This window comes from Chelonoidis abingdonii, chromosome 7, assembly GCF_003597395.2.
Source record: "Chelonoidis abingdonii isolate Lonesome George chromosome 7, CheloAbing_2.0, whole genome shotgun sequence".
In the NCBI taxonomy this organism is placed as follows: Eukaryota; Metazoa; Chordata; order Testudines; family Testudinidae; genus Chelonoidis; species Chelonoidis abingdonii.
The window spans coordinates 1,514,066-1,530,996 of NC_133775.1; the positions used below are offsets into that span (position 1 = coordinate 1,514,066).

The 16,931-nt window shown below is 56.9% G+C and overlaps 1 protein-coding gene across 13 annotated transcripts in view; it reads left to right on the plus strand.

Moving 5' to 3' along the window:
- PTPRF (protein tyrosine phosphatase receptor type F) overlaps positions 1-16,931 on the plus strand; it is a 510,254-nt gene that overhangs the window by 487,390 nt on the left and 5,933 nt on the right. For all 13 annotated transcript variants that reach the window (XM_075067537.1, XM_075067540.1, XM_075067539.1 and 10 more), the window contains 5 exons: positions 4,383-4,502; positions 5,536-5,690; positions 6,757-7,042; positions 10,986-11,164; positions 13,663-13,789. In XM_075067537.1, coding sequence (XP_074923638.1) covers positions 4,383-4,502; positions 5,536-5,690; positions 6,757-7,042; positions 10,986-11,164; positions 13,663-13,789 — 867 coding nt within the window. The remainder of the gene's footprint in view (positions 1-4,382; positions 4,503-5,535; positions 5,691-6,756; positions 7,043-10,985; positions 11,165-13,662; positions 13,790-16,931) is intronic.

The window sequence follows — 16,931 nt, forward strand, 5'->3', positions numbered from 1 at the left end:
GCACTTGAAGAAGAAAAGACTGTTACTCACCTTTGTAACTGTTGTTCTTTGAGATGTGTTGCTCATATCCATTCCACACCCGCCCTCCTTCCCCACTGTCGGAGTAGCCGGCAAGAAGGAACTGAGGAGCGGATGAGCCGACAGGGGTATATATCAGGCGCCATAGCGGCGCCATTCCAGGGGGCACCCTGCCAGCCCACCGAGTGTTGCTAGGGTAAAAATCTTCCGACGGACGTGCACGCGGTGTGCGTACACCTAATTGGAATGGATATGAGCAACACATCTCGAAGAACAACAGTTACAAAGGTGAGTAACCGTCTTTTGCCTTCAGAAACAGACATTGTGGGGTTGGTGCTTGCCTGGAGCTCTTCTTGGACTCTGCTGGGAGCATGGACAGCCTCAGCCGGCTGGTTCCCTTGGCTAGGCACCACTAACCACTGTGTGTTGATCAGCCACCAGCATGGGACCCAGGGGAGGCTGCCCCCCCCTCAGAATTTCTGTGGGACAGCCCCAGTTTTTCTGGGGCCAGTCCTTGTGCACAAGCCTAGTGTAATGCATCACAAAGTGCTCTGGACCCGATACCACCATTGTCTCTTGAGGTCGCAGCGGGACAGTCGCAGCAATGTCAGGGGCTTGTCCTGGAAAAACCTTTTCCAGCTGGCCCCCTTCTCGAGTGCCCCATTGGCCGGTGGCTCAGCACAAGAACACAGCTACAGCTGTGTAGCCTGTGGGCCAGGCTCTGAGGCTGTGGAGCCGGGTGCATGATGCCGAGCGGTTTCTGCCTGATTTCTGAGCTGAGAGCCGCACGTCCTGCCAGTAATGACAGGTAGAGATAAGCTGACCTGAGGCCAGCCACAGCTTGCAGCCCTGCGGGGTGACAGCACTTTAAAGGGCTCCTGGGCTCTGGGAAGTGGGGCACAAGCTGCAAGAAAAAAATCTTTAAAGAACATCAGCTTTTATGTCAGCAATCTGAGCTGGCTTGATGGTCCAAATCATCCTCCCTTTTCATGTTTGCACAAAGCGAGAGCCACATAAAGGACTGAAGTGTCTGGCTCGGGCAATTTAACTGCCTTCAAAGCTTTACAGTCAGTTTCTGAATCGTTTGGTGGTGGTTAGAAACACTTCGCTTTCCCAGGGTGCTGAGTCCTGGCACTTCCCACTGGCTGTGGGGAGGTGTCAGCGCTGGCTCCTGCGGGCCCGTCGAATACCCGGAGAGCCCACCCTGGAGGCCACGCCTGCTCTGCAGCTCCCTCTGCCACTTTGCCGACAGTGGCACCGGAGCAGGGAGGGAAGATGAGGCCTGATGCGCTCCTCACCAGCAACCCTTGCTCAGCGGGCAGACGTGGAGGCAGGAGGGGTCACTCAGCAAAGATGGCCGTAAATGTCTATTCAGGACATTAGTGTGTTCCTCGCCTTAATGAGAAGCGAGTGCTGCCAGAAGAAACCATCTCTTATCGGCTTTAGTGCCACAGCGCATCGGCTTCTGCATAAAATTTACAGAGCTTGAAAATGGGACATAAACATTATGGGTAAATTTGGCAGAAAATGTGACTGACTCTTATCTGGTCATGAATAAATAATTTTCAATTACTAGCCCCAGCACTGCTATGAGCCCGACACAGGATGCTTCAGAAGTTGAGTTTGTGTTTGTGCAATCTCAGCTCCGTGGTTTCCACATGTCAGGGGAAGAGAGGCTGTCTCACAAGGCTTTCCAGTCTGTCACTGTGAGAGACACCGCAGGCTGATGGGGAGGGCGGGCAGCAGATCTCTGGCCCTAGAGACACTGAGAATCTGGCTCAGATTAGCCAGAGTTTGCTTTCTCCTGGAGCCAGGAGTGGCTGTGGGCTGGCCAGAGGTGGACATTGCTGGCTGCAGCTGCCACTGATGCGCAAGGATTGGATCAGTTTAGCCGTGACCTCAGCGTTCGTTCTGCAGCCAGTCACCATAAAATAATGTTCTACTCCATGCCTAGCAAGGGGGAGATACACAAGTGCAGATGTATGCGCAGCCTGGGGCTCTCCGCGCACTCTCCACCAGGGATGTGCTCTGTGCCCAGCAAGGGGGAGAGATTTGCACACTCAGATGTACATGCAGCCCGGGTCTCTGCACTCTACGCTGGGGCATCCTGAGAGAGGCTGGAATCTCAGCTCCCACTCTCTAGGCATGCAGCCCCTCCTTCACGTTCTTTTCGGGGGCAGTGCAGACTTGGAGGGATATCAGGGCAGCAACAAGCCCTGCGTGCCAGGACCTCACCAGACAGAAGTGGCTCAGTTGAACTGCAAGAGGCAGGATGGCCACATCCCCAGTGCCATCCCACTGTCCTTTCGCCTGTCCCAAAGCTCACCCAACTTACAGTGCCGTTCCATTGATTCTATTTCCGCCTGGTCCCCTTGTAAACATAGAGCTAATGATTACATTGGTTGACAATCCCCGGTGTGCAGAATTAATAGGAGCCAAGGTTTGGAGACGATCAAGAACAGGAGGCAGCTTCTAAAAACAAAACCATTTGAATAGTCAAGTCCGGGGGGCAGGGGAGTGGGTTCCCTGGGCAGGTGAGATGGGGAGAAGGGAGCGGGTGCCCCGGGCAGGTGAGATGGAGGCGAGGGGAGCGGACGCCCCAGGCAGGTGAGATGGAGGCGAGGGGAGCGGACGCCCCAGGCAGGTGAGATGGAGGCGAGGGGAGCGGACGCCCCAGGCAGGTGAGATGGAGATAGAAGATTACAGGGTTTCTGTGGGAAACATTNGAGATGGGGGAGGGGAGCAGACGCTCCGGGCAGGTGAGATGGGGGGGAGGGGAGTGGACGCCCCGGGCAGGGGAGATGGGGGGGAGGGGAGCGGGTGACCCGGGCAGGTGAGTTGGGGGCAAGGGGAGCGGACGCCCCGGGCAGGTGAGATGAGGGCGAGGGGAGCGGATGCCCTGGGCAGGTGAGGCTGAAGGGGAGCCAAGGGGCAAACTAACCAGGCCACCGAAGAACCTGCCATTGCATTTCAGGGAGGAGGAGACGCAGCTCAGACAGAAGGATTGAGGAGTCAGAAGAGAAACTGTGGTTCTCTGTGTGTAGGGTGGCCCCGAGACTCAGGCAGGCCCTGCTGTGCCATGCTGGGCCATAGTGTGGCCTGTGGGAAGCAGCACTCAGCCCCCCAAGGCATCTCTGAGACCGAGATGCCGCACACAGAGGCCGAGGAGCCGCGCGGCGGCAGGGCTATGTGCAGAGGTCGATATTCGGCCATGCTAGGGCTGTGGAGGAGGAGGCTGGGCTCCAGGCTGATTGCAGGAGGGCAGCTTTCCCGGGATGTGCCCCATCTCTCCTCGTGGGGCAGTCGCAGGGGGAAGTGTACTCCGGCCGCGGGGTTTGAGCAGGAGTCTGCATCTACGGCAGGGTGGCCTTTGAGGCCAATTTGAGGGTTGTCTGGGCCCCCTACCAGCTCCCCATGGGCTGCTCCCGGCCTGGTGCCCGTGGCAGCCTTCCCTGCAGTGCAGAGAGCGCCGGGCATGGAGCGCTGCGTGCTGGGACTTGTCACTCCCACAGGGCCTCGCCACCTACCAGCGTGGGGACAGCAATGCTGCGTGGGGACAGCTGAGGGGGCAGGCTGCGGAGCTGCTGAAGGGCGGTGTGCTCACCCCTAGTCTGGCCTCAGAGCCGCAGAAGGCTCCTGTTTCTTCCCTCCCAGCGTGGGGGAGAAGGCCCCTGGGCTGGCTGGAGATTGCCAGGTCACTGGCTGTGTCTCTCTCACCCCTGCCGCCCTTTCAAGGGCAGAGTCTCCGGTCTCTCCTCACCTCCTGACACTTCGCTGGTTAGCAAAGAAAATTGCTTCAAAGTCCAGGTTAGTGATGCCCTGCGGGGCCCAGCTCTGCACCTGCAGCATCCCCATGGGGCAGGGTTGGGAGCCCCCAATCATGCCTGTGCCACAGTGGGGTCTGGAGCAGAGGATTATAGGTTCTGGGTAGGTGCCTGCAGATGGGGAAGCAGTGAGTGCGTTCCTCTGCAGACCCCAATCTTCCCAAAGAGCAGGTAGAGAACGGGAAATTATAGGGGAGAGAAATTGCTTTTTGCATCGGTGCCTCTCCTTTGCACTCGTTAGCTTCCTCGCTGCTGTCCCTGCATTCTGTGCACTAGCCACCTGGCCACCCCGATCATTCCTGCACCAGTGAGCTCATCCCAAAGCAAACCTTTTGAATGTGGGCCCAGGGGAGCACATGCTGGTGCTGCGAGGATTCAGAGCGGCAGTGGAGAGACCCAGGAGAACGCGTCTCAGGGCGCTTTGGGTTCCCTATGCCGCAAACTGCATGTTACATTCAAGGAGGGCTGTTAAACCCTGACCTGGACCTCCTGCAAGAGCCTGGCCAAGCTGTGACCCATCCTTTTTTTGTCATGCTGCAGGTGAAATGTGACCAGTACTGGCCAGGCCGGGGCACAGAGACCTACGGGCTGATTCAGGTGACCCTGCTGGACACCGTCGAACTAGCTACCTACACCGTCCGGACGTTTGCACTCTACAAGGTAATGAGTGGGCCGTGGCTGCTCTGCCTCTGGCCTGTACGTGCCTGTGCCCTGCACGCCTGGCCCTGGGGATAGCCAGCCCCACGCGCAGCCCCTGGTTGGTCACACCGCTGGGCTGTTTGGGCAGTGACTGGATCATGCCTAGCCTATGCAGGATCTTGGGCAGGACACCTGGCCCTTGGCTGTGCGCGTTTGCCCCTGTGGCAGGACTATGGGGTGTGCTAGCCCTGTGCTTCTCTCCACCGGGCAGAGCATGGAGCTGCTCGCCACGCCAGCAGCTCCTCTCCAGCCTGCTGCATTTCTTAGCCATGCCCGCAGAAACCCCCACACTCGGCACGCAGCAGCGAGGTGCCCACAGAGGCAGGCTTTGCAGCAGGCTGAGTGTGGCTCCTTCAGGGACCCTGCACCCAGCAGATAGAGGGTCCCCACGCAGACGCTGATTGCACGGCTACACAGGGGGCTTGCTCACTCCCCCAGGCAGAAGGCTTGCACTCTAGGAGATGGGCCACCTTTGGCTGCCCAGCTGGCTCCATAGAGAACTGCATGTGCACCTGGTCCATCACAGGCCAGATTACCCCACCTGCAAGGCTCCAGCTCCCACTGTCCTCATGCTTAACCATCCTCAAGACACCAGGCATCAGTGGAGCGATTAGAGCAGGGAAAGTCCCCACTTCTCATTCCTTTGTGTCTCAGTTTACCCACCTTTCCCATCCTTGTGCGGTGCCGAGACTGTTCACCTTCTCTTCAGTCTGATCCAGATCCATCCAGCGCACATGGCGCTTTCCCCACATCAGCTGTCTGTGCTCAGGGAGCCGCACTCCTGCCTCCTTCCCTGGGCTCAGGGGCATGGCTGGGGTCACGGTGCTGAGAGGGGCTCACAAGAGGGGGTATTTGGCCCTCTGAGATGTGTGCGCCCATTTGTGCGGGTGTTGAACACCCACAGTGACACACATGGCTCATTGTTCCATGGCCGAGTCCCCCCAGAGACTGGCTCGTTCTCAACCCTGGCACGTCTCTTTGGGTTCCTTGGCAGAATGGCTCCAGCGAGAAGCGAGAGTTACGCCAGTTCCAGTTCATGGCGTGGCCGGATCATGGGGTGCCAGAGTACCCCACCCCCATCCTCGCCTTCCTGCGCCGGGTGAAAGCCTGTAACCCCCTTGACGCTGGGCCCATGGTTGTCCATTGCAGGTAAGAGTCATTGCAGGAGGAACTACTCTGTCCCAAAGGCTACAGGAGGCACGCGTTTTAGCGGTGAGACCCTTGAGCTGCTGTAATAGAACAGGTTTGGCTTATTCCTGCTCACTGGTAACGTGCCTCTCGCTGCAGCCTGGGCTGTGGTGATGGGAGTGCATCCCCTGAGGACCCCCCGGGCCAGTGTCTTCACTACTGGTGGAGTCTGCATTGTGGCTTCACTGTCAGATGAAACCGCGAGTTGCAGTTCTGATCAGAGAGGTGGAGAAGCCACAGTTCTCTGAGAAGCAGCAAACACAGTTCAGAATTACAGCTGCCCAGAGCTGCCCGGCCGGGGGGATTCCGCACCCGGATGCACATGCCCCCGCACAGAGCATTTATTGTAGCTCTCTGGGAGGGGTGAGAAGGGCTGTATTTGCTGGCACTATTAGTCCACTAAGAATCAGCATCTTCTCTGGCCCGAGATTTATCTCCCCCAGCAGAGTGGAGACTATCACTGAGCAAACCACCGCATCACTGCTCACTTGCAAACGCTTTGGGTTCAGTATTTACTGCTCTTCCTTCGTGCCCAGCTTCAGAGTGGGATATTGTTAAACCCAAAGATGCCACATTCAACCCCAGTTACAGATCTGACTTGGACGATAGCAAGGAGGTGCCCTGGCTCCGTACCTCTGCCTTGTGTTCCTGTGTCAGGACCCGTGACTGCTGCCTGCCGGGGTGAGCCCAGCAGAGATCACCATTGACTAATGCTCTCCCACACGCAGCGGCGAGCCAGCCAGGTGTGTTCTGAGCCCAGGTGCAGAGTATTAAATACAAAGTGCACAACCCCCTTCTCTGCCCTGGCCGGAGGGGGAAGTGTAACCACAGATGAGGGAAAGGGCTTGCCCAGGGCCGTGCAGGGACTTGGGATCATGGCCAGGATTAGAATCCAGCTCTCCCGACTCCCCCGCCTCGTGGTGTCTCTGCTGGCTGCTTCCTGGAGGGGAAGAGCCCTGGGGGGCTGAGACAGCTGGGCTCTCCATCAGGATAGTGCTAACTCTGGCACCGTGCTGTGCTTCTGCAGCGCTGGCGTGGGCAGGACGGGCTGCTTCATTGTCATCGACGCCATGCTGGAGAGGATGAAGCATGAGAAGACGGTCGACATCTATGGCCACGTGACATGCATGAGATCTCAGCGTAACTACATGGTGCAGACTGAGGACCAATACATCTTCATCCACGAGTCCTTGCTGGAGACAGCTACCTGCGGCAACACCGAGGTGCCCGCCCGCAACCTCTTTGCTCACCTCCAGAAGCTGAGCCAGGTGCCCCCGGGTGAGAGCGTCACTGCGATGGAGCTGGAATTCAAGGTAAGAGCACGCATCCATGCCCCCCGAAACCCCCTGGCTTGGACCCTGTTGGTGCCAGGCTGTGCGTCTGTCCCACACCCCCGAGAGCAGCCAGCGGCTGCGGAGCTAGCTCGGCATGGAGGGAGGGAGATGGATTGGGCTGGGTATAATGGGTCTTTTGTTCATTTCCAAGCCAGGTAGCAGCTATTAAAATCCATTTGAATTGTGGAGTTTGTGCTGCCCACACTTCCTCCCCAGCTTGGCAGGGAGGATCTAGAAGGCAGATGCGAGAGTCTCAGCAGCACAATCTGCTCTTGGTTCACAGTGCGGCTGGAGCTGCATGTGAAACCAGATGCAGATTGTGTGTTCGGGATAATTGATGTGACTGTGAACAACTTGTCTGGAAACGGCTCCAGTGTAAATATCAGAACTGTTTACAGTCCCAGGCTCGTGCTGCTGAGCTCGGTTATCATTTAACCACCAGGTAGGGTGTCAGGCTGTGGTGACAGCAGCATCTGAAGGAACCCAGGAGTAGGGTTTTAAAAAACAACCCACCTGCTGCTGAGCGTGTGCGTGTTGGTGCTGCGTGTGTCTGTGTGTGTTGGCGCTGCATGTGTGTGTGTCTGTGTGTTTGTTGGCGCTGCGTGTGTCTGTGTGTGGCGTTGCGTGTGTCTGTGCGTGTGTCTGTTGGCATGTGTGTGTGTCTGCATGCGTGTGTGTGTTGGCATTGCTTGTGTGTCTGCATGTCTGCGTGTTGGCACATGTATGTGCACGCATGTGTGTCTGTGTGTGTTGGTGCTCTGTGTGTGTGTGTGTTGGCGCTGGGTCTGTCTGTGTGTGCGTGGGTATGTGTGTGTGTCTGTGTGTGTCTGCATGTGTGTGTGTGTGTTGGCACTGCCTGCGTGCGTGTCTGTGTGTATGTGTTGGCACGTGTGTGTGCACGCATGTGTGTCTGTGTGTTGGTGCTGTGTGTGTGTCTTAGCACTGCGTGTGTGCGTGTCTGTGTGTCTTGGCACTGCGTGTGTCTGTGTGTTCATGTTTGTGTGTCTGTGTGTGTTGGCACTATGTGTGTGCACATGCGTGCGTGTGACTGCCTAGCACAAATATGCATTACAGCCGGGGAGATGGAAACCGGCTCTGGTAAGTGCCTGTGTGCTCCTATGATGGGCATTAGTCCAGCAGACGCATGCAGGGGATATGGCTCATGCAGGGAAGCAGCCGACCGTGGAGGCTGTGAAACGAGCTCCTGGAGTTCTGCTTCGCCCTGGGAATCTCCTCCAAGTGCAGACGGGGCTGGGGAGGCCAAACCCAAGGAAAGGCAAAGCAGCTTCGTCCTGTGGTCACCAAAGCTACTGACGACACCTGAGCATTAGCTCAGTCTCCTGTGAGCCAGTAAACAGGGATTGCCGTCCAGCTGAGTCGGCTGGTTGGGGGCTGGGCATGTGGGAGGAAGGAAGGTACGTGAAGGCGAGGGGGGTATTGGCACATCTGCCAGGTCTCGCACATTTACAAGGTGATTCCCTCGCTCCGGACTGTGACGTGAGGCTGTTTGGAAAATCTCTCCCTCTTGGGAGGATTTTGTGCGTGAGAGATTTTGAGCCTCCAGCCCTGTTCACACTGGCGCGGGGTGACTCCCTGCCCAAGGGGACGTACTTGCACTGCTGCTGAGCTCGGGCACCACAATGACAGTGTGGCCGTGGGGGGAGAGCTGCCCCGAGTACCTGTCTAGGGTCTCGGCGGGCTAGTCTGCCCGTGGCTTTGTCGTTTGGTGTGGCGGCAAGAAGCGCCAGTCCGGCTCTTCCCGCTGGGGGTCAGACCCCCGCTCACAGTGCCGAGGCCAGACGCCCCGTAGTTGTGCAGTAAAAGCCCTGCTGAAGAGGCCACTCGGGGACCCACACAAACTGGATCTGAATGGAGACGCTCTGCTAAGAAAGGTGGCCCCAAATCGGACTCCCTCTGGAAGCAGTGCTGCCTGCTAAGGATGTCTGGTTCACACCCGTCCCTGTGTCCATGCATGGGCACCTGTGGGGGGGGAGGGTTCATCCGTATGGGGGGAGCTGTGTTACTCCCAGGTCTCCCTTGCTGGCTGCTGCACCATGTGGCACCGGGGCCGGGGAGAGGGTGGTTTGGGGTCCTTGGCAGTAAACCCAGGTACTGCACTGACCACAGCCACTGCCAGGCACCAGGGCAGCCTCGAGACGTGACCTGAAATGGATTTTTGTGGACCTGAAAATGTCACCGATTTTACATTCCATTGTCATGCTCCCAGGGGGTGAAAATGAGAACAGGAGAGGGGGCAAGTGGGCGGAGGGCAGGCGAGGCCATTAAAGGTGAACAACCAAGGGAGATCTCCCCCCATGCAGGGTAATGTGCACAGCTTCACTGGGCTCTCGGCTGCGGCTGCCTTGGGCTGAGCTCGAGGGAAGCAGGCGCCGGTGGGGACAAGGTGCTTGGCAGTCTGCACAGAGCAGCTTGCATGGTGCAGAGTGGCGTTCACATGGCTCAGCGATAGCCACTGGTGCTATGATGGGATGGAGCTGGCGTTCGACGCGGGGAACAAGTAGGCCCACCATAGTCCATGCTGCAGGGCAGGGCTCCAGTCTTGAATGGAAACATTCCCTGTCTCCAGGGAGGGCAGCCAGCCCCAGGGATCCCCTTCTCGAGGGACAGCATCTGAGGGCAGGACTGGCTAGGGGCTGGGAGAGGTTGATTTTCTGAAACGTCCCTACCAATTTCACGGATCCTGGTGCCAGGGCACAGGTAGCGAAAGCCTTTAGAGGGCAGGCATGTGCCGCCCCCCGACCCAGCTGCTCCGCCATGTGGGCCGTGTTCCCCTGCCTCTCCCCAGCTGCTCTGCGTGTGTGGGGCTGTGTTCCTTCCCCCCCCCACCCCCCGCTGCTCTGCGCACGGAGCTGTGTTCAACATCTTCACTAATGATCTAGAGGATGGCATGGACTGCACTCTCAGCAAGTTTGCAGATGACACTAAACTGGGAGGACTGGTAGATACGCTGGAGGGTAGGGATAGAATACAGAGGGACCTAGACAAATTAGAGGATTGGGCCAAAAGAAACCTGATGAGGTTCAACAAGGACAAATGCAGAGTCCTGCACTTAGGACAGAAGAATCCCATACACTGCTGCAGACTAGGGACCGAATGGCTAGGAAGCAGTTCTGCAGAAAAGGACCTAGGGGTTACAGTGGACAAGAAGCTGGATAGGAGTCGCCAGTGCTTCTTTTGCCAAGAAGTTTAACCGCATTTTGGGCTGTATAAGGAGGGGCATTGCCAGCAGATCAAGGGACGTGATCATTCCCCTCTATTCAGCACTGGTGAGGCCTCATCTGGAGTACTGTGTCCAGCTTCGGGCCCCCCACTATCGAAAGGATGTGGACAAATTGGAAAGAGTCCAGCGGAGGGCAACAAAAATGATTAGGGGGCTGGAGCGCATGACTTCTGAGGAGAGGCTGAGGGAACTGGGATTGTTTAGTCTGCAGAAGAGAAGAATGAGGGGGGATTTGATAGCTGCTTTCAACTACCTGAAAGGGGGGTTCCAAAGAGGATGGATCTAAGCTGTTCTCAGTGGTAGCAGATGCCAGAACAAGGAGCAATGGTCTCAAGTTGCAGTGAGGGAGGTTTAGGTTGGATATTAGGAAAAACTTTTTCACTAGGAGGGTGGTGAATCACTGGAATGGGTTCCCTAGGGAGGTGGTGGAATCTCCTTCCCCAGAGGTTTTTAAGGTCAGGCTTGACAAAGCCCTGGCTGGGATAATTTAGTTGGGGTTGGTCCTGCTTTGAGCAGGGGGTTGGACTAGATACCTCCTGAGGTCTCTTCCAACTCTAATCTTCTCTGATTCCCTCCCTCACTCCCTCACCCACCCCCAGCTGCTCTGCTCATGGGGCTTTTTAGGCAGGCATGACTAAACCCTCAGGCTCCTGTGTACTCCTGACCCTCCTCTCCTTCCAGCTCCTGGCCAACTCCAAAGCACATACCTCGCGGTTCATCAGTGCCAACCTTCCATGCAACAAGTTTAAGAATCGCCTGGTGAACATCATGCCATACGAGCTGACCAGAGTCTGCCTGCAGCCCATCCGTGGAGTCGAGGGCTCTGATTACATCAACGCCAGCTTCATAGATGGCTACAGGTAAGAGTCACCAGGATGCATGGGCCCATCCCCTCAGGCCTAGGAGCAGCTGGGACTGGCCATTGTGGGTGCTGAGCTCTTCCATCTGCCAGGCGTCGCCCCCTGGCGCTGGATGGAAATGGAGTGGGTTGGATTTGAGTCTAATCCTGTTTCTCTTCATGGCGTTGGGATCCTGGCTGAGGTCAGGTACTGCATGACAAGCGATCGTCAGCCAGAGCTCCCCTTTTCTAGCTCCCAACGTGTGCGCTCTTCGCCCCGTGCTGACAAGCACTTTCTGGGGTAACTGTTCCCACCCTCTGTAAATGTTCCGCACGGGCCCCTCTGCTGAGAGCCACCCCCCCACACACACTCTGTTTCTGGCCTCCCGGGAAGCCCAGTTGAAAGCTCTGCAGTAGCTGGAGCAGCCTCTGCGAGAAGGGGCCGCTTGGCATTCAGCAGCAACTGGTGGCGGCCAGTGGAGCAGCCTGAGGCCCTTGGCTGCAGGGACTCTGGGAGGTCTCAGGCAGAAGCTTGGGATGGGCAGGGCTGGAGCCGGGCATTAGTGAGACCCGTGCAGTAGCCTGCTCTCGGGGACGCTCTGTACGGAGCGTGAGCAGGCGGTCGGTGTCCCACGTGACACGTTCCCGTGGTTCCGTGCAGCATGTTCCTGGCTCCTGAGCTCTGTGAGGGCAGGGCAACGGTTGTGGCAGGTGCACCAAGGAGCAGCTTCGCCCAGCCACTAGCCCCAGCACAGAGCCTCCCCCAACCCTATCCCTTGGCATTCAGCGCAAATGAACGTGCCACTCGCCCACCAGGAACTGGGCCAGCAGGTTCCTGCCTTGGGTCCCCCCTGCTTGACATCCGAGCCACAGACACTGCAGGAGTGGGAATGAGTGAAAGCCTGCCACATAGGGTGCCAGGGCCCCGGGACCCTATGCTCTCAGGGAGTGGGCAGGTGGGGTCAGTGTGCTCCCAGCATGGCAGCCTGGGGCTCTTGGGCAGAATGGGCCAGAGGGCAGTGAATACAGTCAGCCCTGGAGTGCTGTGTGGGAGAGGACAGGCCGCTTAGAGCTGCATGGAGCCTGGTGGCAGCGGGCAGAGCTGGCCTCGTCTCTCTCTCATGCCTGGCACCAGTGCAAACGCCAGCTCCCAAACTGGGCCACTTCTGGGGCTGGCGACTGCTGTGCCCATGGCTGCCTTCCAGCACTAAGCCTCGGTGTGTGGTGTCCCTAGCTGCCCATGCTGCCTGGCGAGCGATGCTGTTTGTGGCATGGAGGAATGGCTGTCTGCGCAGCAGGTGGTACCGTGTCATGGCCGACCTATCGCCTCCCTGAAAGGCTCTGTTATCTCCTGTCCATTCGGCCGAACTGAGCAATCCCTCTGAGGCTGATCTAATGAGATCAATGGCCCCAGCTCCTGTAGGCATCACTAAAGCTGCATCTTTATTAGCTCCGTTGTTTCTTCCTGCCCTCTTACTCTTCACGTTGATGGTGCTGTATAAGCCCCCCGGAAGCAGCGTCCATATCTGTCCTACAACAGAGTCATTCATTTTTAGCACCAAAGGAGAGATTTGATGATGGTAAGTGCCACAGGCCCCTATTCTGAGATCTCCAGCACTACATAGTGGTGGAAACGTGAACAGCTCCTCATTACTGACGCCCACGGCCAGGGAGTCTCCTCGGTCTTGCTGATTGCTGTGCTTTTCCCTCCCTGTGCTCACCGAGCACGGGGCACCATGGCCGCTGGAGTTATCCTGCACGAGAGCTCACCCAGGCAGTGCTACTGGAGAGCAGCGCCTGTGCCTGCCCTGCTGCTTCCCTTGTGGCGAAGTCTGATCGCGACGGCCAGACCTGCACTGGGGCAGGAGCCTGTCCATGGGTCCGGAAGCACCCTGCAGGACATGGGGGCAGGGCCTGCCTGTCCCAGGTCCCAGCACACACCCCTGGCCTGGCTGCTGTGGCCGGCGGTGCAGCCAGGGGAGCAGTGTTCTGCCTTTGTTCACTGCCCACTGTGCCAACAACACACGATCCAGGCCCACTGCTGTGACCGCCGCTGCCTCAGTAGCCAGCCTGCGTGACCCGGGTGAGCTGACTCGAGCTCTCTGGGGCGATTGAAGGGCATCTCTGGATACCAATGCCGCTGGTGGCAGAATCAGCAGCCGAGCCCAGGCGGGGCCGTGCAAGGCTCCAGGGACGCTGGGGGAAGGGCTTTGTGCAGCGGAGGAGCAGTGTGCAAAGGGTGGTTGTCAAGGGGACAACAGGTTCTTGGGGGCTCAAGGACTCCTCCCTCCCCGAGCCCCAGGGAGTCCAGCACACGGAGCCGCATCCAGCATGCTCACCCCCTGCCAGTGGGCACTGCCCACGGGGACACCCTCCAACCAGCCCTCTTGGGCACTGATCCAGCTGCTGCAGAGCCCCACGCCCAACTCGGTGAATGCTCAGCCCGAGCCCTTCGAATGGGCATGAGCTGCCTGGGGACCCCTCACCTGCTGTTCTGAGGGTGGCTTGTGTGTGTTGCAGGCAGCAGAAAGCCTACATTGCCACGCAGGGGCCCCTGGCGGAGACCACGGAGGATTTCTGGCGTATGCTCTGGGAGCACAACTCCACCATCGTGGTGATGCTAACCAAGCTGCGTGAGATGGGCCGGGTAAGGGCTGAGGGGCAGGAGAGTGGGCTGGGGAAGGGCTGGCGGAAGGCATGGGCCAGGGAAGGGCTTTGAGGGGCTGGGCCGGAAAAGGGCTGCCAGGAGGCGGGGGCAGGAGAAGGGCTGGCGGGAGCTTGGGCCGGGGAAGGGCTGGGGGGGCTCAGTGCCAGGAGATTGGGGGGGGAGGGGGCTGAGCACACATCGTATCTGAGGAGATATATGAGACTGCGCTCAGGCCTGAGCCATCAGAGCGACTGCCGCCATCTATTCCTCACATGGTACTCGACCCTTCAATGAGGGCTATCCTGGGGGTCACCAATTTTTATTGAATGATTTAGCCTGCATTTATTCAAAACAAAATTGAGCCCTGCACACCCACTTCTTCTCCTGGAAACAAATACCCAATGGCCATTGGCCTCCTGAAATCTGCAAACTTTGCCTCTACTACGGCCACCCACTAGTCATAGCTCATTCCAGCTCATGTCACCCACAGCCTTCACTGGTAGAGCTGATGACTCTATCTTAATCGGCAACTGGCCGGCTGTCTTCTCCCAGAGACTTTGGTCCCAACGCCAAGTGTTAACACTGTGTGCTTATTATGCAAGGATAACTCACTCGCCCACACAAACTAAAAAGCTATTGGGAAATACTTGATCAGGAACTCCTGGCGATTAAATAACTGTGCCTTTGCATGTGATGGCTGCTCTACCTTGGAAAGAGCTAAGCTTCACCTAGTGCACATACTCACAATCATAAAATCTGGAAGGTATAGCCTATGCTAGGACAAAAGCCTGTTGAAACAACAGCAGCATTTGAGGGATTCTTGTTCTTCTCACAATGCAATTTTCATTAATCACATACTGCCCCAGATCCAAAAATGGCAAAGCCAACACCCTGTCCAGAAGATAGGTACCAACCCACATTTCTCAAATTCTCCAGAACGTTGTCAGGCAGCTTCAATCACCAGGATGTATTAGACTGCATACACTCATCTTTCTGCCTCAGGAATTTCCACCAGATGAACAAGCTATTATCCACAAGAGACCACATAGACTCCCCAGGAAGGGATCATGTACATGAGAGACCAGAGTCTAGTTCCCCTTGGACCCACTAAGAGTTGCAGTGCCTGCAATTATATTTCGCGCCTAGAAGCGGACACTCTGAGGTTGCTTCAAGACCCAACAAATAAACACTTCTGTTTCCTTTTGTGACCCTGCTACAAACACAATACCAGTTATTATTTGCCTCCTTGACATATGATGTGCCCATGTCAAGACAACCATGGCCACAAGCCCTGCAGCTTCTATCCCATGGACACCCCGTCCTCTGATCCTGGTGCGCCATACTACGTGGACTTTATTGTTTAGAATTACCAGAGTCCAACAAATTTACAACATTTTTTATGGTAATGGAACAACTTACCAAAATGGCCACTCATCCTTTTGCACCAGGACTCCCCTACACTGTAAAAGACACGTCCAGCCATGGAGTCTGCCTCCTGTTGCCTTACAAGCCCAAATCCTCTTTAGGCCACATCAACCAAAATATCTTTTACGCTTCTTCCCCAAGATCATATTTGTGCTCAGAGGGCTCCTGCCTTGGCCTTCTTTCTCTGCCTCTGAGTCTCTCTCTGTCTTCTCTCTTCTTATTGCCCCCTCAGGTCCACCTGGCGTCAGAACAATACCCAGTGCGAACCCTCTGCCATGTGGTGCCTTAGTTTCTTGGCTGACTTCTGGGCTTGTCTTCATACTCGGTAAATAAGCACCACTACAATTGATGCCGAGCGACATTGATAGTGAGTCTGCGTTGAAACACTATAAGTCAATGGCAGACGCGCTTCCCATTGCTTTCAAGTACTCACTTCCCTGAGAGGTGCGAGCTACATCAATGGCGAGAGAGTCTCCTGTTTGACATAGCGCAGTTGTAGACACAGGTGGAGGCAATTCTAAAACTATTATCAACTTAGATACATAACTTACGTCAATTTAACTAGCGCTAACTTAAGATCAACTTACCTCATTAACATAGACTGTCTCTTACAGTCTGTCTCCTTTAGCAATATTAAAATAAAGGGCATGCTCATACCTCAGTGTTGAACAAAGTTTAACTTAACCCATAACAAACCTTTACCCCATCATAACAATTACACATACCTATGTCCCAGTTCACCATGTAGTCACCAGCAGATTTGCCCAGTTCTTCCATAATAATCGTAATGTGCTAATTATCCATTAAAACTCTGATCAGAACTACACTCTCCAAAGCACTTTAAATGGCAGCCAAATGGAGCTTTTAATAGCATGTTGTTCAGGAATCTATTCCCGTCTGAGAGGCCAAAGATAAGGTTTCATGTCGCTGAAGGAAATGCCTATTCTCTTTTTGTATTCTGAAGCACAAGGAGAATTTGTCTTTCCCGAAGCTGCCCAAGCAATACAAATTGGGCGAAGATGCGAAGGAAGGAGGGATGAGGGAATTCACGCCTTTTGGGCAATTCGCTCCGTCCGTGAGATGGGCCGAGTAAGGCTGAGGGCAGAGAGTGGTGGAAGGGCTGCGAAGATGCCAGGAAGGGCTTTGAGGGGCTGGCCGGAAAAGGCTGCAGGAGCGGGCAAGGAGAAGGGCTGCGGGGACTGGGCGGGGAAGGGCTGGGGGTGCGCCGGCCAGGGAGGGATGGTGGGAGGCAGGAAGGGCTGGGCGGAGGGGGCTGGAGAAGTTTGGGGGTGGGGCAGGAGGCGTCGGGGAGGCTGGGCTGGGGAGGTTGGGGGGGGCTGGCCGGAAGCAGGAACGGAGGGGTTTGGGGGTGGGCTGGGAAAGGCTTTGGATGGGCGGCCAGGGAAGGCTGATCCCAGCAGCGGGGCCGGAAAGCTTTGGGATGGGGCAGGGGAAGGGCTGGCGGGAGGTTTGGGCTGGGGAAGGGCTGGCGCGGGCGGGGCTTGGTGAGCAGGGCGAAGGCTTGGGACTGGTGCGCAGGGATAGGGCTGGAGGGCTTGGCCGTGGGAAGGGGGGGAGTGGGGCTGGGCCGGGAAAGGCTTTGGGGGGCTGGGGGCCGGGAGAAGGCTGGAGGGTGGGCTGCGGGGCTGGGCCGGGGAAGGGGCGGGGGAGCTGGGCTGGTGGGAGGCAGGGACCTGGGGGAAGGGGTTTGGGGGGC